The sequence below is a fragment of the Equus przewalskii genome, chromosome 25 (assembly GCF_037783145.1).
Source record: "Equus przewalskii isolate Varuska chromosome 25, EquPr2, whole genome shotgun sequence".
NCBI lineage: Eukaryota > Metazoa > Chordata > Mammalia > Perissodactyla > Equidae > Equus > Equus przewalskii.
In genome coordinates, this window is record NC_091855.1 from 11,834,975 (window position 1) to 11,861,817 (window position 26,843).

General features: G+C 35.0%; 1 protein-coding gene across 6 annotated transcripts in view; it reads left to right on the plus strand.

The window, feature by feature from the left end:
* Window positions 1-26,843, plus strand: part of FUT8 (fucosyltransferase 8) — a 275,062-nt gene that overhangs the window by 220,687 nt on the left and 27,532 nt on the right. For all 6 annotated transcript variants that reach the window (XM_070594009.1, XM_070594008.1, XM_070594010.1 and 3 more), the window contains one exon: window positions 5,730-5,967. In XM_070594009.1, coding sequence (XP_070450110.1) covers window positions 5,730-5,967 — 238 coding nt within the window. The remainder of the gene's footprint in view (window positions 1-5,729; window positions 5,968-26,843) is intronic.

Genomic DNA, 26,843 nt, shown 5'->3' on the forward strand with positions numbered 1-26,843 from the left:
GAGAGGAGCTGGAAGGATCCCCAGGGTTCTGGTCCTTAATCCTTAAATATAAGACCAGAAACCATAAAACTACTGGAAAAAACATAGGGAGAAAGCTCCTTGACATTGGTCTTGGCAATGATTTTTTGGATATGACACCAAAAGCACAGGCAACAAGAGCAAAAATCAACAAGTGGGACTACATTAAACTAGAAAGCTTCTACACAGCAAACAACACGATCAGCAAAATGAAAAGGCAGTCTATGGAATGGGAGAAAATATTTGCAAATCACATATCTGAAAGGAGTTAACATCCAAAATATATAAGAAACTCAACTCAATAGCAAAAAAAAAAACAACACCTGATTAAAGTACAGACTAAGGACCTGGGTTGACATTTCCTAATGAGTTATCACTTCACACTTGTTTGGATGACTGTTATCAAAAAGACAAAAGATAAGTTTTGTTGAGGTGGAGAAAAGGGAACCCTGTATACTGCTGGTGGGAATGTAAATTGGAAAGCCATTTTGGAAAACAGTTTAGAGGTTCCTCAAAAAATTAAAAATAGAACTACCCTATGATCCACCAATCCCTCTTCTGGGTACATATCTGAAGGAAATGAAATCAGTATCTTGAAGAGGTATGTGCACTCCCATGTTCACTGAAGCATTAGTGACAACAGCTGAGATATGGAAACAACTTATGTGTCCATCAAAGGATAAATGGATAAAGAAAATTTGGTGTGTGTACATATAAAAATATACACTGGAATGTTATTCAGCCATAAAAAAGAGAAAAATCCTGCTTTTGTGACAATATGGATGAACCAGGAGGACATTATGCTAAGTGATATGAGACAGAAAGGTAAATACTGCATGATCTCACTTATATATGCAATCTAAAAAAGTCAAATTCTTAAAGACAGAGAATAGAGCAGCTGTTGCTGAGGCAGGCAGGTGAGGGAGATGGGGAGATGTTGATCAAAGGATACAAAGGTTCAGTTATGTGGAATGAATAAGTTCTGGAGGTCTAATGTACAGCATGGTGGCTATAGCTAATAATACTGTAATGTATACTTGAAATTTGCTAAGAGAGTTGATCTTAAGTGTTCTCCCCACCAAAAAATAAATTGTAACTGTGTGTGGTATTGGATATGTTAATTAGCTTGATTGTGGTAATCATTTCACAGTGTATACATCTATAAAAACATCATGTTGTACACCTTAAATATATACAATTTTTATTTCTCAGATATATGTCTATAAAGCTAGTGGGAAAAATGACCAGAGAAGTGCTGTGAGCCTGTGCTTCTTGCTGGATCTTGTTTTGGGTACATCATGGAGGGATGGATAAGAGCTCTGGACAATGGATTGAGAGACCTGAATTCTAAATTCTGGCTTGCCACCAGTTTATTTATTTTTGTGACTGTGCACTTGATATCACATGCCATTCAGTTGAACTGTTTACTCTTTGTAAGAGATGCCTCGAGACATTATGTCCAGTTTATATTGACTAAATGTTTTTGTTTGTCGTTGATTTAGTCTTTTTCTACAGTGTTTTGGTCTGTAGTAACTCTGGGCAGGTAAGTAAGGGAAATTACATTGTGGCTGGAAAATTTTTCTCTGAAGAGGCTTTTGTTTGTGTGTATGGAAAATCTAAATTGTCATGGCAAAAGGCTTTATCTGTGATTTACCTTAAAAGCCACTCAGTCAGTACTATTTTATAATATTACATCATTGTCACAATTACTGCTGATTTACTAAGTGAAGGCTGTGGAAACCTCTAAATCCTAGCACTGCCTAAGTAATAGAATAATGGTTGTGGTTTACTAGTTGATTCAAAATTATTCTTTTTTAGCAAAGTAGAAATTAAGCTGGCTTCCTAATTTGAAATATGTCCAACAGTAACTATTTTCATATTTTAACCAAAGTAAAAGAGATTAAAATATTTCAGCATTATGATGGTGCTGTTAGGAAATTAGTAATCATTTAGGTTTAAGAGATACTTGTATCTTAAACCTCTCTTGGCAAAGTTCTTAAACTAGAATAGAGCACGTGGTCTCAAGTAATTTTGATGAATATACCTCCTATTTCTAAAACTTGAATAATCATCATCATTGCAAGAATGTATGTGCCTATTGATGAGTCTGACTTTAAGACCCTATATATAAAAATCCCACATTATAAATATAATTTATAGAATTTATCATTTTACTTTACTCTTCACAATTATTCTTTACCATATAGACTCCCATTGAATAATGAAACAAGTACATATTCTTAGCATTTCATAAATAGATTAAATTTTATCTTCAAGGTTTAGCTTAAATGCAGTTTTATTCATAACCCTTTCCAGTCCATCTGAAAGCGATTTTTTTCCTCTTCTATTCCTTAATTCTTTGTTTTTCATAGTCTTCGAACGTTTAAATTGTCTACAGTTGTAGTTATGCATATATATGATTTCTTATTCTATTGGATTGTCATCTCCCAAGTTTCCTTGTATCTATTAAATGCTTAATAAATATTTATTGAATGAGCAAAAGGTCGCCTATACTTGATCAGTGAGTGACACTCAAGGCAGAAGGAGGGAGAAGTGAGTGAGACTCTCTCAGGAGACTTATGGGGGGGCATTTTCAATCTGTATTCCCCCATTTTCCACTCCCAAATAAGAAGTACTTCCTAATGAGCCTTCCTCTGCTGGGAATGTATCATATTGCCGTGTGTGTGTGTGTAATGAGTGGAAGGAGTGTCATAAAAGGGGAGGGCGTTATGGTTGAAAGAAATCACAATATAAAATGAAACAGTGTATCTTCATTCTTGCATAACTGATAGAGAAATATAGAAGAGAGTGCTTTAGGCACAGTAGAAGCAATCGAAAAATATTTTATCATCAGAAATAGCTACCCTGTTAAAGTATTGGCATGATTAAAGTAAAGCTTCTTTTAGTAATGAGGCCCTTCTGTATATTCTTGCTTATGGATGGGACATACCTTCAAGCCTTTTGCAGACATCAACAGGAAAGCATAAAACCAGGATCAGTGGTAATTGACAAAGGCTACTTGGGAAGAAATTTGAAGATTACATATATACATGTAACAATGTATAATAAAGGCTCTGTTTCCTTTTTATAGAATCCCATAAATCTCTTTTTATTTGTTGCTACTCTGTAACAGTGATGGATAATAGTGACTTAGAAAGGAGTTTCCATAAGGTTCCATTCCATCAGAAATAAATTCCTGTCCATCTCAGAGTTGTTGCATTGTTTTGTTGCTTTGTTTATCTTATAAATATCTGCTTGTTTTTTCTAAATATTTATTCTGTTAAGCCTAATCTTGTATGAGGAACACACATAACTTTTTCTGTTTCTCACTGTCTCTCTGCCTTTTTGGGAATCTTTTATGAACAAGATCCTTTGAATTTTCCAGACTTTTAAATATTATTTTGGTAAAAAAATTAAGATGTGACTCCAAGCTTTTTCAGTGTTTTATTTACTGTTATCATTCCAAACAGTCATTCATCATCTTTCTCTTATTGCTAACTCTCTGCCTTGGAATCTTCCATTGGTTACCTTGTGTATGTAGACCTTTTCCATTCCAGAGCCAAACAGAATGGATTTTCTTTTCTCTTTCACTGTGTTGCCTATGATATATCAGAAATATTTAATATATTCTGTCTTTGGCTTGATTTGAGGCACACTAAGACTCTTGAATTAAGCTTCATTTCATAAATTGCCCTCTTCTTTTTATTAGGCCTCAGTTCTTGTGCTCAAAGCATTGGGTTCTAATTAAACTCTTCTCTTAAGAAGCACAGTAGATTTGCTTTTCTTAAATGCAGATGTTGAGTCTTCCTTTAAGTAAAAAATCTGTAGTTTCAAAGCTAAACAATTCAATTATTACCTTCCCTTACTCCTTGTTTTCTTAAAAAATATGAAGATTAATGTAAGATATAATAGGGGAAACTGGATGTGTGTTATATGGGATCTCTGTCCTATCTTTGCAGTAAATCTGTACATCTAAAAACTGTTCTAAAAAAAAAGCTTATTGAAAACATGTGAAGGACATTTTCTTTTTTGTTCATATAAATTTTAGAGATATTTAAGTGCTGTGTTTCTTACAAATCATGAAAAATCTGACAAATGTCAGTGTTCTTTATTTGCTCTCTTGACAAACCATTGAGTTAATAATAAAGCTTTGGATCACTTTGAGAATGTTATTTATTCCCAGGATCCTTGTATAGCATTGTACAGAAAGTGAATGATACTGGTCTCTCAATACTGCATAACATCACACCCCTCTGTTCCTCTCAAATCTTTTGTGGTTCCAGCGACTGAAGTGGGAATGCTTACTGCCTTAGGAGTCTGCTTTGAGTTCAAAGTCCTAAGTGAAAAGAATCAACAACTCTACTCTTTGATTGGGGAAACAGTATTGACCAAACCTTGCTGAATTTTATGTAGTCTCTCTCGGATTCATAAGGGTTGCAACTCTTCAGAAGGCTCTTGATGGTATAGGTTCTGCTTTGATCCAAAAAAACCAGCCTGCAGTGGCATATTTGAATATGAAAGATACCTTTTCTGAAAGTAACTATGTTGCACTTTTCCTTCAGAATCATTTTATAGCCTCACCATCCTAGCTTGTGTTTCTAGGGCTCTGTTTGACAGAACAGATGATATCCCTAGAAAATAGCTGTAGATTTGTGGTTTGGCAACTACTTTATTAAAGGCGCTTATATAAATTGAGAACTGATTATCTGGCTTCTTGCTATGTGTGAGAAAAGATTCTGTTCCTGAAAGGACCCATCGTTTCTTGTCTCTTATAGACAAAACAGCTTGGAAAACTTCTCAGGCTAAGGAGTCCCTGTCAAAACAAATTTTTATTTGAAGAACTAAGATGCTTAGGGATATTTACCAACAGCCCATATGAATTACAGTGCAGCTGAAACTTTAGAATGGAAAAAAAAAAAATTCTCACTTTAGCTAACCCCATTGCACCCACTGTTAGATAATGTTAAGTGTTTTAACCATTTGCTATCTATCTTATAGCAAAGTATACAAATAGAAAAATGAATCTCTTGATTAAAAATTGACATAACACATTCTCAAGAGAGCCAATATAGAGCATGTTATACATTTTATTGTGAAAATTACTGGTAGCTATTGTCAAGATTGGGTAAAAAAAGAAGTCGCATGACTGATATTTTGTAATCGTTGAACTCGGATATCCTTTTACTCAGTGGCTTTACTTCCACAATGAAAAAGTACATTTTGTTTGTGACATCTGGAACTCAGGAGATAGATGGAATTAATAGGTATAGTTTTTCTTTTAAGATGATTTGAATTTCCTCAGGGAAGGTAAGCTCAGAATGCTGAAGTGCAGCTGGAATAAATGAATTATTTTACTTCTGTTAGAAAGATCTTGATGTGTACAACTTTGGGTTCAGAGATGATAGCACTTGCATGTTCTGAGTAACAGAGAAGTGAAAGTATTCTTTAAAACGTAACTGCTTAATTTCACATTTGTTTAGTGATCTTTCCAAAGTAACTGTTCTTTTCCACTGCTATCTCCCTAGGTATGCACTTAAAATTTTTAATAGACTCTTTGAAATCCAATCCTTAAAGCTGAATTCTTTGCTTAGAAAAATATACTGGATCCGTTATGGCTTATTATGTGGTTTTTGACACTTGTCACCTATAAAGAGAAGTCGACCTCTCCGTACAGCTTATCTTCACCTGTGTTCCTCTTTGTTTCCTGACAGAATCCCAAGGACTGCAGCAAAGCCAAGAAGCTAGTGTGTAATATCAACAAAGGCTGTGGCTATGGCTGTCAACTCCATCATGTGGTCTACTGCTTCATGATTGCATATGGCACCCAGCGAACGCTCATCTTGGAATCTCAGAATTGGCGCTATGCTACTGGTGGCTGGGAAACTGTGTTTAGACCTGTAAGTGAGACCTGCACAGACAGATCTGGTGTCTCCACTGGACACTGGTCAGGTAAGAAGGCTGTGCGGCATGTCAAATCTTTGGGTTGAACCACCACAATACCAAATTATCAGATTTCTAGGTACAACTTTATGGCTCATAGTCATCTTTTTCTCTGGATCTGTGAATGCTATTCATTATCCAGATAAAATCTTGAACAGTATTTTATTTTAAAAATGTTTTATGATCTGTTTCATTTCTGATGTTCTTTTTTACCTGGATTTAGCAAAATCACTAAGTTTTTTCAAGGAATGTAGTTTACTCTTTTAATGCTGCTGTGATGATATACCTTTTACTTTTTAGGGTGTCTTCACATTATTGAACTCATTGATCCTCATAATTATCCTGTTGGGTAGACTGGTGGTTCTCAAACTTCAGCATGCATGAGAACCATCTGAAAGGCTTGATAGAATACTAGTTTCTGGTTCAGTAGGTCTGGGAAGGGGTCTAAGAATTTGTATTTCTCACCAAGTTTTCAGGTGTAGGGACCACACTTTGAGAACCACTGAGGCACACTATGAGGGTACCTTTATCTCCATTTTATAATTGAGGACAATGGAGCCTAATTTGTTTATGTGATATTAATTTTATTCAGGAAACCTTTGATGAGAAATAATGTGATTAATGTACTATGCTAGACATTATAAGGAAAATAAAGATCAGCAAGAAATTTCCCTTTCTCCAAGAATTTGATGATAGAGGAAATAGAATATAAATAGGGTTTCTTACTGCTAGTCTGTTGTTCTTTCTACAATGATGATCTTTAAACAAGATCTAAAGTTGGGCTACCTTTGTTAAATCCTGGCTTTATACTTTTGCAACCTTGAGCAAGTTACTTAACCTAGGCATGGGTTTCGTCATTAGTAAAATGAGGAGTAATAATTTACTTACCTCTGAGTTGTTGGTAGGATTAAATGAAATAATATATGTAATGCAGTGAGCACAGTACCTGATGTATGAGCTGTAGTAATTGTTAACTATCATGAATAGCCTTTATTCATTGAGCAAAGATACATTGAGTGCCTAGAGGGTGGCACATACTGAACTGAGTGATTAGGTGAAATGCTAAGCAAGACACTACATTCTCTCTGCACTCATGTCCTTTGGGAAGTCAAACATTTTTCAAAAGGCTGAGGCATTTCAGTTAATATAATTTCTCATGAAGCTGAGCACTTTTTTTCACAAGTTAAAACACTAAATGTGGAATAGGGAGCTATGTCATTGGCAAAGTGAGTAACTTTAGTTCCTTTGTTTCTTTTTGCCTCCTTTGGAAAATATCAGATAATACCTGACTCTTCACAGAAATGTCAGGAAAGTTAATCACGTAATTTCTAAAATATGCTTTAAGTTGCTCTATAGGTCCTATATGGATTTAAAGTATTATCTTGTGATGTGAGTTTTATCTTCCTTAGGATCATTTAGGAGTCTCTTCTATTTATTAGCATATTTTTGTCCTTGTAACTCACTTCAAATTGTAAAGTGAGCCTCTTAATCTACCACCTGGCTGAGCTTTATTTTCAGGTTATGTCTTTCATTGATCTGGTCTGTAGTTTACAGCTGGTGCAAACAGATTAGGTATCAAGGTTAGGAAGATACAGGAAAAACAGCTCTGTCAGGCTCACTGTGGCTAACTTTTCCATTTTGTGGACTTAGTTTGGTTTCAAGCTTCTTTGATTATGGAAGTGTATAGCGTAAGTAGGGCAAGGTTCTTAATGTGTCACTGTTTCTAGGGAGAGGTGCCTTTTTGGGTAGTAGTCAGTTAATAGAAAAATGAAAAATTGACCTTACTAGACTTAGTTAAATTCACTATATAGTTTGGCCCTGCCAACTAGTTATTTGGTTTTTTTATTTTTTAACCCTTGTGCATTTTGTAGTCTATAGTGGCAACTACAGGATATGAAGATTAAAAATGTCTTGAAATTGAAACATTCAGAATTTCTTATATGTTACAATTAAACTGGTTCTAGAAATCATCCTTCCTTTATTTATGTGGAATCTAAGGCCTAGTAGATACTAAGTGATTTATCCAGGGGCATACAGCTTATAAATGACAGAACCATGTTACTACATTCACTTCTATCTACTTCCAGACTCAGTCCTTCTTAGTAAGCTCATGCCAAACACCTTACCTAACAGAATAATGATTAGAGGCATAGAAACTGTGTTAAGTGTCTAGGAACTAAATAAAATGACTAATTTAATATCTCTACCTTCTTTCTTTCCTCTATCCTGTAACTTTTTCCAAATCTTTCCTGTAATTTCCAGTACTGAAGAGTTATCAGTGTATTTTCTTCTTAGTCATTTGTAGTCCCTGATTAAAGAAGTCGTTTTATCATGGTAGCACAGAATTATAATTTTAATTAAATAGATCTTTCCTTTATCGCTATAGGCATTGTATAAAATCGTACATTTTTCTTCATGCTAATGAATTAAACTGTACCTGTTGGACACCTTTAATTAATTGAACTAATGATTATTTTTAACATGCTTGCAGAGCTCATTGTAACTAAAATAATTTAGATGCTAGTCTTGTATCCAAAAGAAGAAAGAGATTTATGTTTGAGCCTAGAATATTTGTATTTTTATGAAAAGTATGGTTGCCGTCCACTTCTTTTTCTGTTTATATACATTATCTGTGTATGTACCTTTTGGAGAAACTAACTTATTTCTAGAATTAGAGGAAGCAGAATGAATTTTAAAAAGCTCTTTGACATTAATCCTTTAGTTAGCCATAAATCAACTACAACTGTTATTGTTCTGACTTGTACAAAGAATCTTATGATATTCCCCTTGGCACCACTGCCATGAAGTTATTATTGTTCATACTTACTTGACATGATGTGTCTGCAGGTGGAATTTAGTGATTCCTGTTCAAATCTGTCGCCAGTATAGGACTTAGTATGCACATCTGGTCATTTCAGTAGCTAAATCATACCTTGTTGTAGGTCTAGTTATATTTTTTCTTTCATTATTTTATATTTGTATATTAAATCATATCCTTCGTAGTAAGTAATTTGGTTAAGTAAAGCAAAATATTAAAAATTTGTCCTTCCAGTTAAAGATAATAATAATAATCTTTCCCATCACCTGTAGATGTCTATTCTAAAGTTGCTGATGAAATGGTCATTTATTTTTCTATATCCCAAGACGTTTCCTAACATCTTGATGTTTTCTAGTTGATATAAATACTCTTGAGTAGATGATTAGTTATAGAGAGCCTCAGCCATTTAAACCCAATTCTCCACTGCTTTTTTCTTTCTAAAAATTGAACATTTATTCAGATTAGCAGTTAAACCACTTTAGATGTTGTATTTCCTTCTCTTGTCTTTTTCCCACTGTCTTAATAAATATGTAATAAATTGAACTGAATTACTTAATTTGATAAATCTAATTGGAAAACTTCTTTTTAAATGAAAATAGTGACCAGTAAATATGATAAAATTTAACACCCTAGGGGCCAGCCCAGTGGCACAGCGGTTAAGTGCACATGTTCCACTTCAGCGGCCCGGGGTTCGCCAGTTCAGATCCTAGGTACAGACATGGCACTGCTTGGCAAGCCATGCTGTGGTAGGCGTCCCACATATAAAGTAGAGGAAGATGGTCATGGATGTTAGCTCAGAGCCAGTCTTCCTCAGCAAAAAGAGGAAGATTGGTGGCAGATGTTAGGTCAGGGCTAATCTTCCTCAAAAAAAAGAAAATTTAATACCCTAGAGGCGCCTGATTTAAGTACATGTTTAGGTAGATTGCCATTTGCTATATTTAGTTATCAAAACTGGATGGTTACCTTCTCTCCATATCTCATTCTGAAAAGGTTTTGGTCAAAGAGTTTTATTTGGCATCCTTATATGGAGGCAGCCTTAAAGTAAAAGTAATTTAATAAAAGCTCTTGCTACGTGCCAGATACCAATGCTGGACTACATGAAGTACACAGCCATAGTCCCTGCCCTGTCAGGAGCAGCCTAGGGAGAAGGGACACAACTTGACGAACAATTAAAATATATTGTGATATGGGTAAGTTAATAATACTCTGAAGCACACATCTAACATGTATTTGGGATTCTTTGTGGAGGAAGTGATCTTTAAGCTAAGATCCAAAGTATGAGTAGGAGTCAGCCAGGCAGCGATGTGGTAGAATTTTCTGTCCGTGTGCACAACATGTGAAAAGAAGGGCAAGAGAGCATGGAGTCATTGGGGGAGCTAGAAGTAGTTCATTGTAAAGTTTGACTACTGAGAGACTGTTGTTTTGTTTTGAAACACATGTCACTTACGGGGCTTCCTTTTCCATAGTTGTGTGATTTTGTTCCTCCATAAAACCAACAAGTTTTAGTTCAAGAGTCAAAGTTCTTTGTTTTGTTTTTGTTCAGAGTGGGCAAAGTTGGAAGTTAAATTGCTTTCAGTTGGCTGTTGGTGTTATCTAGGAATCATTAAACTTTTTTTTTTATTTAAAATAATTATTTCATTTTTACTATGTTTTAGAGTTCACTCTTGGTAAATTTTTAAAAGCTGACACATGCCACAAACTCATAAAATCCAGAAAAAACCAACATGATATTCTTATTAATTGTCTGCCTAAAACACTTCTATAATACTATTTTTCTGCATTTTAAAGTTTGGATAGCCTCTATATGACAGTTTTTGCATTTTCATTTTATATAATAGAGAGAATTGGAAGGTAATTCAGTCTTCTAGCATGGTTGATCAACTCTTTCCAGTTTTATTGAGATATAATTGACATATAACATATTAGTTTAAGGTCTACAACATAATGATTGACATATATACTGTGAAAAGTTTACTGCAATAAGATTAGCTAACATCCGTCATTTCACATAATTACAAATTTTTTTTGTACTCATAACTTAAGATTTACTCTCTTGGCAACTTTCAAATATACAATACAGTATTATTAACTATAGTCACCGTGCTGTACATTACATCCCCAGAACTTATTTATCTTTTAACTGGAAGTTTGTACCTTTTGAACTCCTTCACCCTTTTCCCCCACTCTCCTACCCTCTCTGCTTCTAGCAACCGCCAACCCATTCTCTGTTTCTATGAGTTTGATTTTTTTAGATTCCACATGTAAGTGAGATCATACCATATTTGTCTTTCTCTGTCTGACTTATTTCACCTAGCATAATGTTCTCAAGGTCCATTTACATTGTCACAAATGGCAGGATTTTCTTCTTTCTCATGGCTGAATAATATTCCATTGTTTATACATCATATTTTCTTCATCCATTCATCCATTAAAGAACACTTAGGCTGTTTCCATGTCTTGGCTATTGTAAATAGTGCTGCAGTGAACATGGGAGTGTAGATATGTCTTTGAGATAGTGATTTCATTTCTTTTGGATATATACTCATAAGTGGAATTGGTGGATCATATGGTAGTTCTACCATTAAACTCTTTAAGCAGATATCTCACTTAAGGAAAATCTTTAGCAAACATAGCACAAATTAAATTATACTTTAAATTTTTCCTGTGAAATTAGTGTTTTTAACATTTACCAAATTACTAAGATGTCTGTTGGAATCATCTAAATATTCTAATTAGCTTATATCCTTAGCTGGCTGATCTCAGTGGGCTGACTGATAAACGTGGTTGAGAATCTACTGGAGGCATAATATGCCTATTAGGATAGGTTATGATATGCTGCTGTGTAGTATTTTTACAGTGATATTTTCAACCTTGGGTGATTGACTAATAGAGACTTGAAATAAGTGCATATATATATTTTAGATCCCCTATGCTGCAAGACATCTTGATTTCTCTGTTTAGGTAATGTGAGGAAGAGGAAAGGCTCCTGGACTGATTTGACCATGTCTGATCTCAGTTCTGGTGTTTTTAGCTCCCTGAACTTGGCAAAAAAAAGTCATGACACTTACTATCTACCTCCTTATCCACCTTTATGGGGATGTCATCGCAAGGAAAATGATTAAGAGCTGTAAAAGGTATTACGATGGTTTTCACATACAGTTTATTTTCACTGTGTTTGGTGCCCAAGTTTTAAAACGCAAACATGATAATGGACTATATTATTAGATTATAACCTACAACAACAGGAAAGTTATCCTTTTGCTCTAAGATAAAAATTAGGCCTTTATAAGAACTTTGTATACAGTTTTTCCCTTTTAAAATTATACAGTTAAATGGAAAAATTGAAATAGGTCCAGAGAGAAAAAATAACTTCTGAGAATAACTTCTAACTGGATTATCTCTGTGCTTAGTAAACCCACTGTTTAGTCATAGTAAAATTCTGGACCAGTCAGAGTCTGTCTGCAGCCACCTTAAGCCTCTGTCAGTTCTCAATATTTCTTCTATCCCGACACGCCTTACGTAGAAGGTGCACTCCCACCTATGACAGCAGCTCACCGTAGTTGGTGATTTTAAACCTGGCTGTGTTTGCGGGGAAGGGGTAGTGGTACCAGGAGCAGATTTGGAGAGTGAGTTGGTACCACATATAGTTGAAAAGCGAGCTCTCCCTGCTTCAAGATACTAACAGGTCCCTCTGCCCTCCACCCTACTCCTTTGAGAATTACTGACCTGAGCAAGCATCATTGCAGGCACGTAAGGACTTCTGCTTCAACCTATATAAGACTTTCACTTCGCTATTCATGGATCGTAAAAGAAAGAGAGATCTTTGTTTCAGGAATGTTAAATACCAGTTAGAATATGTGTGTGTCTCAGAAGAACTCAAACTACTGTTCACCATGTTATCTCCTTTATCTTCAGCTTCCCACTTAAGGAGATAGAAAGAAGTCTGTGGTATCTCATTTATAGTTATGAAATATAGGAATAGGGAGCTGAAGCTTTTTCCACATAACAGCCTTACCCAGAGTGAGCCCACATCCTTAAACACAGTCATAGATGTTTATTTCCGTATTTAGTCTACCAATGCTTCTTAAACTGAGTTATGAGTAACCCTGGGGAAAGTGAGTCAGAGGTTGGCAGATTGCTAGGATAAATGTGATGCATTTTCATGGACTATCAGTTTTATTTGTTGACGTGTAAGTTAAATTATTTTCAAATAATATAACAAACAGGATATATATAATGGTGTAAAGTGAAAAATTTGGTGAAACATTAGTTTGGTCCAGGTTTCATACCCTCAGTAATATAAGTTTACCCTCCTGTGCTTTGGGGAGCATTTTGGTCAAAAACTTTAAGAAGCACTATTCTATATTTGAATTTTTAGCTGTTTATTTTATCTTGAAGGAGACTCCAGAAGGCAACAGGGCCTGTGTCTTCTGAGTTATTTACACCGTGCCCAGCGCTTGACCAGAGCACAATAAATGAAATAAAAGAGACAAATAAAAGCCACTTCTCCCACATCCTGGTCCAAATCTCAAACTATTATCCTGTAAGCTGTGTGTGGCACTTTTACTAAATTATAGATTTGGTTTTTTAAAAAAACAGTTTATTGCTAAGAATGAATCCTTTTAGCAATATATTCTGCCCTTTTTAGACAAGGTTCTGGCAGAATGAGTTCAGAGATAAAAGAACGTATGATTTAGGAAGTAGCAATGCATAGTTAGCATCAAAGTCATTGTGGAGTGGAAACGATTTCTCTGGAAAAGTTTTTGAAAAATCCTCTTAAGTCTATTTAGAACTTATCCAAGAAAATAGGGAAACCTATCCTGTTCCCAAAGGAAATACTTTCGTAAAGAATCTTTTTTCTAACGAGCTAGGGGTCCCCTGATTCATTGCTCATTTTCTCTCCTTTTCTGTCTCGCTCTCTCTCTTTCTCTCCTCCTCTCTCTCCCTCTCTTTCTCCTCTCATCACCACTCCCTTCCTTCCTTTTTTAAATGTTTGGATTTTTCTTTCCTGAGGCACACCTTTGTAAGTCTTTGAGGCTCAGTCATGTTTGGCTTTTGATTCAAACATCAAAGTACATAAAAGGAAGAATGCAGTCATTCAGTAGCATTTTGATAAGAGTCTTATTTGTTTAAAGCCTGTAGATCCCATTCAAGTTTAGAATGATTCTACAAATAAGGTAATTGTTGAAATCCTAAAGAAAGTTAAGAATGCCTCCTAGCGCTTTTGGTTGGTTTCATATACCAGAGCTCTGGGTATGATATAAATCTAAAATTTCCTTATCTCTCCTCCTCAGGTTTATATAAATTTTAGGCTAATTCTGTGAAATAGGAAATAAGAGTCCGTGATCTTTGGTGGAATTAAACATATCCTTTTTTTCCCTCCGATAGGATGTTGCTCAGTAAGAAAGTTCAATAGAGGTTTATACATTGGGTGACAGTATAAAATACATCTCATATATGTGTAATTCATTTAAAGCATAGACTTCTCATGCATTTTCCCTGCCTTTAGCAGAAGGTCAAAAGCAGGTTACAGAGTTGTAAACATCCGTAGGTGGTACTTTAGGGAACAGGATTCTTTGTCCTGTTTTGCTTCCCAGAATTCAAGGAATAAAAATATTCCTGGCAGCATTGAAAGGCTTAGAGTTGAGTTCCCCACATTTTCCTAAATCCTTTTATTCAATTAAAGTTTAATCTACTAGTATATGTAGCCTTTAAGCTTGATGCAGGTTGTAGTCCCTGGGAGTAAGGTATTGCCCATAGTAATACTATAAGTCAAATGGATTTTCCCAAAAGATAGACTATTACAATCAGAATTATTATAATTCTCTTTCAAAAGTCTAATGTCCAATTTTATTTTTTCAAAAGTACAACTGCCACACAAATACTGTGTATTTATTTACAATATTTTTTATTATAAAGTTTCTAAAACAGCAGATCACCCACATAAACAGGGAAGTACACTAGTCATCGACTAAAAATTTGAGTGTTTCTAGATGCTGTGGGGGATATAAAGATAAGTAAGACCCAGTCCCTGCCATTCAGGAACTCGTATTGGGTATGTTAAGACCCATTGATCTGTAAATGTAACAAAGATAGAATATGTTAAATGTCATAAAAGAAGTATACAGTTCTGTGGGTCATCAGAGGATAGAGAAACTGTTTCTGGCTGAAGGAATTAAAGCCATCGCTGGGAGCATATGCCAGGCCATTAAAGAATGAGGAAAGGCACAGTCTCCAAGGACAGGTTAATGTCATTGATTTGAAATCAGAAGTTATTCGCTGTGTGACTTTAACTAGTGTCCCGCAACCTTTCTTAATACCTATTCTATGTGCCTTACAGAGTTGTTAAGAAGATTCAAGTGATAATGTATTTGACAGTGCTTTCTATATTCTGAATCACCCTACATGTTGTTATTTCCACTTCACTTTTGTGGGAACAAAGCAAAATAACAATAACAGCATAATTCGGTCATGGGATTTCAGCAGGGCTTCTTGTGAGAAATTTTAACAACCAACATTAGTGCAACTTAGAAGTACTTGATGGCTTTTTGTGAAACTCATTTTTGTAAATGAAAAGAGAAGAGGTAAATTATGATAGAGGAGCAAGGTGAAGGATAGCTATCCCCTTTGCTCATTCTCCCAAAGAAAGCCAGCTTTAGCTTTCCAACTCCTCCAGCCCACATGAGGATGGATCACTCCCTACTTCTCTGGGTTTTATTTAGATTGCCCAGTTAAAATCCCAGTGTCTAGATTGATTAGGCACCAGAATTCTGCTCTTGTCAAGGAAACTTGACCAATTGCCCTTAATTTTGGGGACTGGGTTACCTTCTTAGCTATAGCTATCACTGACTCCAATCAGAGACCCTTCTTGACAAAGCAGTTAGTCTTGAGTTAGTTCTTTAACTCTCCAAGCTGATAGGATGATGATTTGGGGAGGAAGGAGGGAGACTTGGAGTAAAACATGCTGTCTCGGAGCTCTAACATGTAGGTAATACTAAGAGAAACCAGAATAAGTTCCTGTGAAGATTCTCCTCCCTGGGAGCTGTGTCAAAATTAATGCTTAGAAATCTGAACATGCTCACGGTGTTAATTTCCACGTAACTTGCCTAAAAGTGGAGATAGGCTTCAGTGAAAAAGTTTTTTCAAAACACTAACAATGTCATTGAGCAAATCCTGAGGATATGAATATTAGAAATACATAAAAGTGAGGGCCTTTGACTGACCATCCCTCTGGTATCTGTCTATTGACTAGATGGAACTACATGTGTTAGACCAGCAGCGATTATGTTTAGATAAGCAACCCAAAGCATAGTGTCGAAGCACTGTAGCATGCTCCCCTTCTCTCTAGTTTTTGGGTATTAAACACTATGTTTGAAGCTATTTTTGTTCTGAGAGAGTATAGTGTGTCTAGGTTGTGGCTAGGAATTAACTAGCCTAGAGCACTCCAAAGGGATTTTAAGGCATGGTAGAAAAAGCAGTTGACAACAAGGTGCATCACCAGTATTTTCCTTTCTCTGCTATCACTGCCCATCTTGCTGTGTCCACTGAAATTGGACAGTAGAGTTGGGGAGTTAGGCTGGTTTAGTAGCCACTTCTGCTGCTGCCTATGGTCAATCTTGATCCAGTCAGTTCAGAATATCCAGTAATAGGATTGGCAAAAGTAGACATTGCATTCTGTGTCCCTTTTTTCTAGAGTGTATTCAGTACCAACCATGGGGTCACCTGGACTGAGATTTCAGAATCTGTAGAGCAGTCTGTCCACATCCTTTGGGGATGTCTAGCCATCAGTACTGGAATGAATTCAGAGGGTTAGATGGCCTTTTAAGAATATGATATCTCCATTTTAAAAGTAATGTGATATCAGTATTTGAGAGGAAAGTTATTGGCTTATTGCTTGCCATGAATGACGGTCTTAGAGGCACCCGTTTGTATTATATATATGTTAATAAGTGGACATTTAGTTCATTCACCTGTTGTATTTTGTTATATATCTGTGTCATGATTTATGTAGTCCCTCATTGATGGATGTTTAAATTATTTCAAGTTTTTGCCATTATAAACAATGATGTAATGGATATCTTTGTGTATGTCTCCTTGTGCATATGTGTGAGTTTCTCTGGGGCAGTGCTTATTAAACATTTTCACGTCACACTGATGATATGTAAAAGATATTTTTACTGCCCATATTATCGCCTGGGAGGTGGTGGTATCTGGTAAAGCTACAGAGATCTTTATAGTAGTGTGTTGCAAATAAAATCTTATGCTGTAAAAAAGGGGCTGACAAACTGTGGTCCTCAGCCAAATTCAGCCCGCCACCTATTTTTGTAAATAAAGTTTTGCTAGAACACAGCCATGCCCATTTGTTAACATATTGTCTGAGACTGCTTTCGTACTGCAGTGGCAGAGCTGAATAGCTGCAACAGAGACCATATGGCTCACTAAGCCTGAAATATTTACTATCTGGCCTTTTACCAAAAAAAAATAATTTTTTTTTGCTGACTCCTACTCTAAAATAATAATTACCAAACAAATGTAGTTTCAACCATTGTAAATTTGTGAATAGGTTTTTTGTGTGTAGTCTTTTTCATGCACTTATTAATTTGAGGTAAAATTAATTTGTGGTGAGAGAAATAGATCTTAAGTGTATAATTCAATGAGTTTTGATAATGTAACCAACATTCCTGTCTGTTCAAGTCTTTTACTAATTTTTAAAATTGGGTTGTTTGTCTTTTTATTTTTAATTTTTAGCAGGTGTGTGTGTGTTCTGGATACAAGTTATTTATCAGAAATATGATTTGTAAATATTTTCTTTCAGTCTGTGTCTTACCTTTTCATTTTCTTAGTGTCTTTTGAAGATCAAAAATTTTTAATTTTGCTAAAGTTTAGTTTATTGATTTTTTTTCTGTCACTATACAAGTTAGTGCTTTTTGTCTTCTAAGAAATCTTTGCCTATTGTAAGGTTGCAAAGATATCTTTTTATGTTTTCTTCTAGAAGCTTTGTAGTTTTAGCTTTTACATTTATGTCTATGACCCCTCTCATATTAATTTTTGTGTATAGTGTGAGGTAAGTTTGAGGTTCATTGTTTTCCATATGTTTATCCAGTTGTTCCAGCCTTATCTGTTGAAAAACTTACCTTTCCCTATTGAGCTGTCTTGGTGCCTTTGTCAAAAATCATTTGACAATGTATAGGTCTATTTCTGGTCTCTGTTCTGTTCAACTGCTCTATTTCTGTCTATCCTTACACCTTAAATCTTTATCTATCATACATGTTGCAGCATATTGATTGGAAAGCTGTACATATGCCTAGAAGTGGTATTGCTAGGTCATAGTAGAGTATACGTAGCTTTAACTTGTCTACATGTGTCTAATCCCTCTGTGGGAAAATTATTTCAGTAGTCTTATAACTACCCCCTCTGCTTTCAGCATCTCTCTCCTTTTAATCCATTCTCCACACTGCCATCAGAATGATATGTCCAAAATCAAATACGGCCTCGTTTCTTACAATCTTCCCTGGCTGCTCAGTGTCTAGAGAGGTTATGTATGAACTCCTTACTTAGAATAGTATAGGAAATAAGCCCCTCCTCATATACTGTCCACTTCTCAAAATGTGCCCAGTACTTCTGATCTCACTAGTCCAACTAAGATTTATTCCTTGAAAGTTCTGTGCACTTTTATTTCTATACTGGGAACATGTTCCTTCTTTCTAGAATGTCTTTCCTCCATTTCATGCTGTGAAATCCTGTATCTTTTAGTATCATTTCTTTTATTGTATTTCTCTCCAATTAGCCCCATGTTCTCACTTATAAATATATTATACTTAAATAGTTTGTTTACATGTCTTTTTGACTATATTGTGAGTTCTTTGAGAAGCTCGTCTGATTTATTTTGGTCTCCTTTTTGCCTAATAGTACTGGCCAGTAGTTGTTACTCAGTTTTTGGGGTTTTTTTTTTTTTAATTAAATTGTCTCTAAGTAAAATTATCCTTGAAAATTATTAATCTTCATTTCCATCTCTATCAAATAAAGGAAATGTAGCCTAATGTATGTGATTCACAGGTTTCCATTGAGGAGCAAATGAGGCAATAGGCATGGAAATGGTTGGAAAATGTTATAAAAATATGATGGCCTTATTGTTGCTTATAACAAAATTCCAATAGAATTAACCCTCTTGGTATCTTATAAGTTTTATTATGATAGAATTTCACCTTCACATATTTGTATGAATTAAAATAATCTAATATTAAAATTTTTATCCCTATTTTCAGTAAAACTGAAAATAAGTAAGTTAAAAAATACTTAATACTGAAAAATACTATATTAAAAAACAGCTAAGTTTGAAAGTACTTTATGGACTAAATAAGTCATTTTCCTATAAAAATTTCAGCTATATGTGTGTATGTCTGTCTCTGGATATCTTTGATTCAGTAAACATGTATCAAATACTTTCTCAGTTCAGGCGTTATGAAAGTAATATTATATATAGCAATAGCTAACATTTAGTGAAACTTTCTATCTAACAGTGCTTAAGAACTTTGCATATGTTATCTCATTTAATAGTCACAATAAATCTATATGGTAGGTGCTATCTTTATCTACATTTTATATAGGTAAATAATTTGCCAGAGGTAATGAGAAACCCACTGTCTGACTTCAGAACCTGATCTTTAAACATTATGCTCAGAGATTGGCAAACCATAGCTCCCAAAGCCTGGGGTTAGCTCTATTTTTAAGGGATTGTTTTCAAAAAAGGAAGAAGAATATGTGATAGAGATGTATGTGGCCTTGAAAGCACAAAATATTTACTATCTGGCCCTTTACAGAAAAAGTTTGCCAATCTCTGTATACAGCCATGCATCGCTTAACGACGGGGATACGTTCTGAGAAACGTGTTGTTAGTTGATTTATCGTTGTGCGAACATCGTAGAGTCTACTTACACAAACCTAGATAGTATAGCCGACTTCACACCTAGGCTGTATGGCACTGATCTTATGGGACCACCATCACATATGTGTTCTGTTGCTGACTGACACGTCGTCGTCAGGCGGTACATGACTGTAGGTGATTAAGACAAGAGTCCTTGTTCTCAGGAAGCTCCCAATCTAAAAAGTGGATTAACACAAACATTTTAAAAATCTGTTTTGTGAGGCAAAATGTGGTTAGTAATGTTATAAAGATATAAACAAGAACCCCTAAGGAATTGGGAAGTACAGTCCTTCTAGCCAGAAAAATGAGAAGAAATGGCATTTGAACTGGTCTTTAAAAAGTTGTAAATGACCAGAAATCTTCGATGTAGAAATCTGCACTTGGGAGTGCATGATGGGCGATGATAAAAATGCTTGTGTGCCCATCGTATCTTGCTTAGAGTAGTGCCGACGACGTTATCACAACTCCTGGGCGTTATTTTTTCTTCTGTCTCTGATTTGCTGAATTATATGAAAGAGAGCATTAACCATCTTCATCTCAGTTTATCCTTTAGTAGAAAGTGACTTAAAAATTGGTCTGACAGTTAATTATGTTGCATTTCTCAAGGGACTCCAAAACAAATCTGATTGAGGGTGCTTAGGTAGAAGTATTTTTTTCTGCTCTAAAAGTATGAAAATGATAGTGCTTTAGTTAAATAAACCTTCATTTTGTATTCATTCTTAACTGTCATTGAGTAGGCGAAACTGAAAACCGATGTTTACATTTAGAATAATTGCATTTTTTGTTATAGATTTCTTATTTTCAGGAATTCAACGTGTAATTTTATAACACATTAGGAATGTTATAGGAAAAACAGTAAATAAATGCAGCTATGCTTTTGAAGAATGTCAGCAAAAGTAGTCAAGTTAATATAGAATTGCTTGTTAGGAAATTTTTTAATTGATTTGTGGAAATGACATAGGATTGGCATTGTTATCATTACTCAACTCTTCATTGTAAACAGCCATTTGAACAATATTCCAAACACCCAAAATAAAGGCAGAGAAGGCGTTAAGATTCCCTAATTCTGTAGTTTGTACAGCCCGGCATCCATTGTGTGAGTAATAAATGTTAGGTCTATATACATGACATTTTTAAAAATCTGATAATAGCTTCAAGCTACTTCTTTTTCTGAATATCATTAATATTAATATGTAATTATTGAATTAATTAGTGTACATATGGACAAATCACTGTTCCCTGGTCTGCTGTAGATATAGAATTTAAATTAAATGAAATCTCTTCTTTGAACATTTTTCTTAGCCTGAAAAGAAATATACATTAGTGGTAAATAGCAGTTTTGGTTTCTATGTTCTATGTTGGTGCAGATATTTTGTTTGGAATTGATTTTATATAAAAACATATATTTGATGGCATTTTCAGTTAACAAGAAGACGAATTAACACATTTTACTATAAGAACTGTAATATACCCATAACTATTTACTTATACATATTGCTCTCTGTTTTAGTAGTGGAATTATCTATGTAATTGAGTGAAAACAGGAGTAGCCACAGATGCATAAGAAAACACTTCTATAAATTAATGCATTTGGCATATCATTTCTTAAAGACTGCCTTGCAGTTCTGTCTCATTGAAATGAATTGCCTGGGTCTTTAGAGTATGCTGAGCATATTAAAGAAAAAGAAGAGAAAAGAATCATTTGGATAAGATTTGAATGAAGTCTTTGCATTGTGGCTAACAAATGGTGTGAATTGTCCATCTAGCCATGTCATTCTTTAAAAACTAGGGGGAAAGAAATGGTTCCACAGCTATATTTTGATGGAATTATCTATTGTCAAGGGCAAACTAACATTTTAAAGCTATTGCTTTTTTAGTAAAACATAATATGTTGTTATCCAGTTGTATCTTTAATTAGTTGAATTTAAATTAATCAAATGCTGTTTTGTATCAGGGAACACATGTAAGAGATACTTACAGAACAAGACTGTTCAGTTTGTGGATTTTTTTAAACGTCGTTGCTCTTTCTCTTGGTCTTCCTCCTTTCTGTAGGCTAGAGACTGCTAGAAATAAGAAGGTAAAAGCTCAGACTTTTTTATTTTTCCTTACTTGTCATTTTATAATCTCTTTTGTCATTCAAATGTGAGACAACACATTTTTGTGATCTGTTACCCAATTTTCCAATTCGAAAAAGAGATTTGGACACCTTTTTCCCTCGCAGCACTAAATGAAAGAATTCACTTCCTCGGTGGCCGTTGCATAGAACTGTAGGAGTGACACAGTCAGCTCTGCCCTAAATTAGTTAAAAGAGATGTAATCGTAGATCGTTTAAAATGGTAGATAGTCAAAAAGTCACTGTTCCTTCACTTTAAATAGTTTTATTCCATGCTGTGGTAACTTAACCCCAGAGTGCGGAAATGATATGCCAAGAGGCCGTAGTCCACCATGTGAGTAAGACATATCTCAAGAAATAGAGAGCTTTTGTGTTTTTGTTGCATGATGTTGAACAGCTGTAGCCACCCAGGAGCTTGCCCTGTTTGGCAGCTGGCTTTATTTAGCATTTTAAAAATTGCATGCTATTTGCCTCTGGTGCCTGGCATTCTTCAATTAAAATTTTAAATATATTCTTATCATCCCCAACATAAAGGTCTCTAACGCAGTCCCAAATCTAGCCTGAGACACCTGTCCTTGAACCCAGTTTTGTTTTTTTTTTTTAAAGATTTTATTATTTCCTTTTTCTCCCCAAAGCCCCCCGGTACATAGTTGTATATTCTTCGTTGTGGGTTCCTCTAGTTGTGGCATGTGGGACGCCGCCTCAGCGTGGTTTGATGAGCAGTGCCATGTCCGCGCCCAGGATTCGAACCAACGAAACACTGGGCCGCCTGCAGCGGAGCGCGCGAACTTAACCACTCGGCCACGGGGCCAGCCCCTTGAACCCAGTTTTTTAAAAAAAGTTCAATATGAAATAAATCTGTGCCGTGTCATGCTAGAATGAAGGGAAGCACACATTATTATAATGGAACCTGATCAAGCTGCTTAGACAGGCTTGACTGAATGGTTGAAGCTTATTAATGGATATATGAGATATTATTACATCAAAGGCATTTCAGTAAAAGATTAATGTTGTTAATTTTAAGAGTTGTTTTTGTTTTGTTAATAGGGAAAGGGGCTCAATTACATGTTGCTTTGATTTCTCTTAAGCCTTAAAATTCCATCAGTTAGCAAAGAGTAGGAAACTGTTATGTATGAGGACAAATTTTATGTACCTGTTTGCCATAAAAGAGGACTTTGGAAATTTTTTTTTTTTGCAATATGTTTCCACTTACATCAAATTATAGCCTTCATATCAATATTGACCAGAAGATTCTTAGAATTGTGAACTTGAAAACATCTACACTGAACTAGAAATTAAATACATTCAGATAGAACAAGTTTCTTCCCAGGGGAGAGGTTTCAGGTAACCTGTGACTCATACTTTATTGAATTTAAGCTGTTTCTCCATATAGCCTTACAGTTGGGCTGAAAAAGCTTTTGATTTAATAGAACACTCTCTGTGTGTGTCTAATTTGTGATAAGTTTTGCCTTTGTTAGTCGGTTAGAGGTTTCATTGAAACCTTTCTAGGCCTATCTCCCTCTTCAGTGAAAGGAAACACTTTATCTTTCCCATCATTAATGATTTTTAGCAGTTTCTATGGTATCATTTTTTTTAAAAGAGCTTTCCTCATTTATTCTCTCCAGAAAACAACCCCGAGGGGAGGTAGTATGATTTTTAATTAATATAGGGCAAGAAAGAAGGATTAGAAATTGTGTTAACTGGACAATAGTGTCAGAGATCAGAATTTGCTGGATTTAATTTCATCAGGATCATATTGTCGTTCTGTTAATGCCAAATGTATTCATTGTATTTGGCATAATAATTATTATTATTATTTATATAATGGCGCTTGAGCTAATGTCTGTTGCCAATCTTTTTTTTCAGTCTTCTTCTCTGAAAAGCCCCCCAGTATATAGTCGTATATTCTAGTTGTAAATGCCTATGAGGGTGCTATGTAGGACCCCGCCTCAGTATGGTGTGATGAGCAGTGCCATGTCAGCGCCCAGGATCCAAACCAGCGAGACCCTGGGCTGCTGAAGCTGAGCGTGCAAACTTAACTACTCAGCCATGGAGTCAGCTCCTTGGCATAATTATTTTTAAATAAATTTTTAAAGTATAAAGCAATAAACACTTATAGCTGAAAAGCCCAGCAAGTGTAGAAAATATAACAAAGAAAATACAAATACTACTTAAATATATGGGTATTTAAGTGTATTCTTTTTTGAGTGCATGTATTTTTTAAATTAATAGATTATTTCTTAGAGCAGTTCTAGATTTACAGAAAAATTTATTAGAAAGTTCTCATATACTCCTTCCTTTTCCTCTTCTCCTCCCCGGCATGGCCCAGTCCCTCTATTAATATTTGCATGTGTGTTATGTTTGTTACAATCAGTGAACCAATATTGATACATTATTATTAACTACAGTCCATAGTTTACATTAGGGGTCAGTCTTTGTATAATGTAGTTCTATGAGTTTTCCCAAATGCGTAATGTCATGTATCCACCATTATATAATCATACAGAATAGATTCACTGCCTTACAACTTCCCTGTGTTCTACCTGTTCACCCTTTCTCTCTCCCCCCATTCTCTGGCAATCAGTGCTTCCTGTCTCTATAATTTTGCCTTTTCCAAAGTGTTATGTAGTTGGAATCATACATTATGAAGTCTTTTCTGAGTGACTGTTTTTTTTAAAAAGTCCCTCTATGTCTATTTGTGGCTTCACAGCTCATTTCTTTTTATCGCTGAATGATATTGAGTTGTATGGATGTACCATAGTTTGTTTTTCATTCACCTATTGAAGGACATCTTGGTTGCTTCCAATTTTTGGCAATTATGAATAAAACTGCTATAAACATTCATGTGCAAGTTTTTGTGTGGGCATAAGTTTTCAACTCCTTAGGGTAAATACCTAAGAGAGGAATTGCTGGGTTGTATGGTAAGACTATGTTTAGCTTTGTAAGAAACAGCCAAACTGTCTTTCAAAGTGGCCATCTTAGTCTGCTTGGGTTGCTATAACAAAGTACCATAGACTGAGTGGTTTAAACAACAGACATTATTTTTCACAGTTCTGGAGGCTGGAAAGTCCAAAATCAGAGTGCCAGCAAATTCAGTTCTTGGTGAGGGCCCTTCCTGTCTTATAGACAGCCACCTTCTTGCTATATCCTCACATGATAGAGTGAGGAAGCTCTAATGTCTCCTCCTCTTTTTATAAGGGCACTAATCCCATCATGGAGGCCCCACCCTCATGACTTCATCTAAACCTAATCACCTCCCAAAGGCTCCACTTCCTAATACCATGACATTGGGGGTTAGGGCTTTAACATGTGAATTTTGGGTGGACACAAATGTTCAGTCCATAACAGTGGCTATACCATTTTGCTTGATTTTATTTTGTTTGATTTAAACATCTGTCCATTTGTTCATTCATTTTCTTTCTTTCTCTTTCTCTCTTTTCTTTCCTTCCTTCCTACCTACTCACTAATGTAAATGGTAGTGTGTTTTTAATTTCAAATTCCAATTGCTTATTGGTAATATATAAGAAAGTCATTGACTCTTGTATGTTAACCTTATATCTGGCAACTTTGGTGTAGTTGTTTATTAGTCCCAGTAGTTCTTTTGTTGATTCCTTGGGATTTTCTACACAGATGATCATGTCATCTGTGAACAAATATAGTTTTATGTTTTTCTTCCCAATTAATATACCTTTTTTTCCCTTTTCTTGTCTTATTGCATTAGCTAGGATTTCCAGTTCAGTGTTGCATAGGCATGGTGAGGGGGGACATCCTTGCCTTGTTCTTGATCTCAGCAAAAAGATATCAAATTTCTCACCATTATATATGATGTTAGGTATAGGTTGTTTTTAGATGTTCTTTGTCAAGTTGAGGAAATTCCCCTTGCTGAGAGTTTCTATCATGAATGGGTGTTGGATTTTGTGAAATATTTTTTCTGGATCTTTTGATGTTATCATATGATTTTTCTTTTTTAGCCTGTTGATGTGATGGATTACATTAATTGATTTTCAAATGTTGAACCAGCCTCAACTAACCTTCTTCCTCCTCTTATCTTTTTCTTGTTTCTGTGGTATATCTACCTCTTACCTCCAGACTGCAAGGAAAAGAAAAAATACTTTGTTGGTACACAAAGAAAAAGCATGCTTTAGAACCACAATGTAACGTAGTCGTCTTATCTTGTATATGTTGTTTCCTGTGCATTGAAACGTAAGAAGGGCATTTTGGGTCATATCACTGATTCATCCAGTTCTAGACTCTGATTTAACAGTAGTTCTCAGTGACATATTAAAGGAGATATAGTTGCCATCCATGATGTCAAGGTCTGAATATTCATATTTTCTCTCAAACATATCATTTCTAGCTTTTATCTTCTCTTGGGATAATGAGTTCTGTAAGAATTCTACCTGTTGTATAAAATTAGGCTGTATTTTATTTATTCTTAAAATACTTCTTTCGAGCACCAGTGAAAGGTCCCTAATTCTAAGATTTGGTAGAACTCATTCTTCAACACTTTGTCTCAATCTTTCATGGTTTTATAGGCTTTGAACATATAGCCTATCAACTTTCATCTTTTCAGATAGAAGAGAATCATACTGTTGTCATTTGGAACATCTCTGTCCTCTCAAATAATAGTATTTCTCTTTATTCTTGAGATGTAGGTAGTTGAACTGCACAAATTTATTCATATATAAACACCACTGTGATTGTCCCCATTCGTATATGTTCAGTTTAGTAATCTGTTGAACTGACTGAAAAGTTACTTTGTATCACCTCTAAAATTTCTTTCTCTGATCTTTTTTAATCTTTTATAAATTCCACTGACATGAATAAAGTTAATCATTATAATAATCAAGGCTAAAACTTGTTTCTAGAAATATAAAATATTTGTATTTATTTTGTGATTCATTTTGAATATCATCAGTTGTTATATCCTGAATTTTGGATCATATCATCAAGTGTAGATACTTCCATTTATAAGATCCTTGTGAATAAATTGAAATTTGTTTATTTTTATTTATTCCTAAATTTACCAC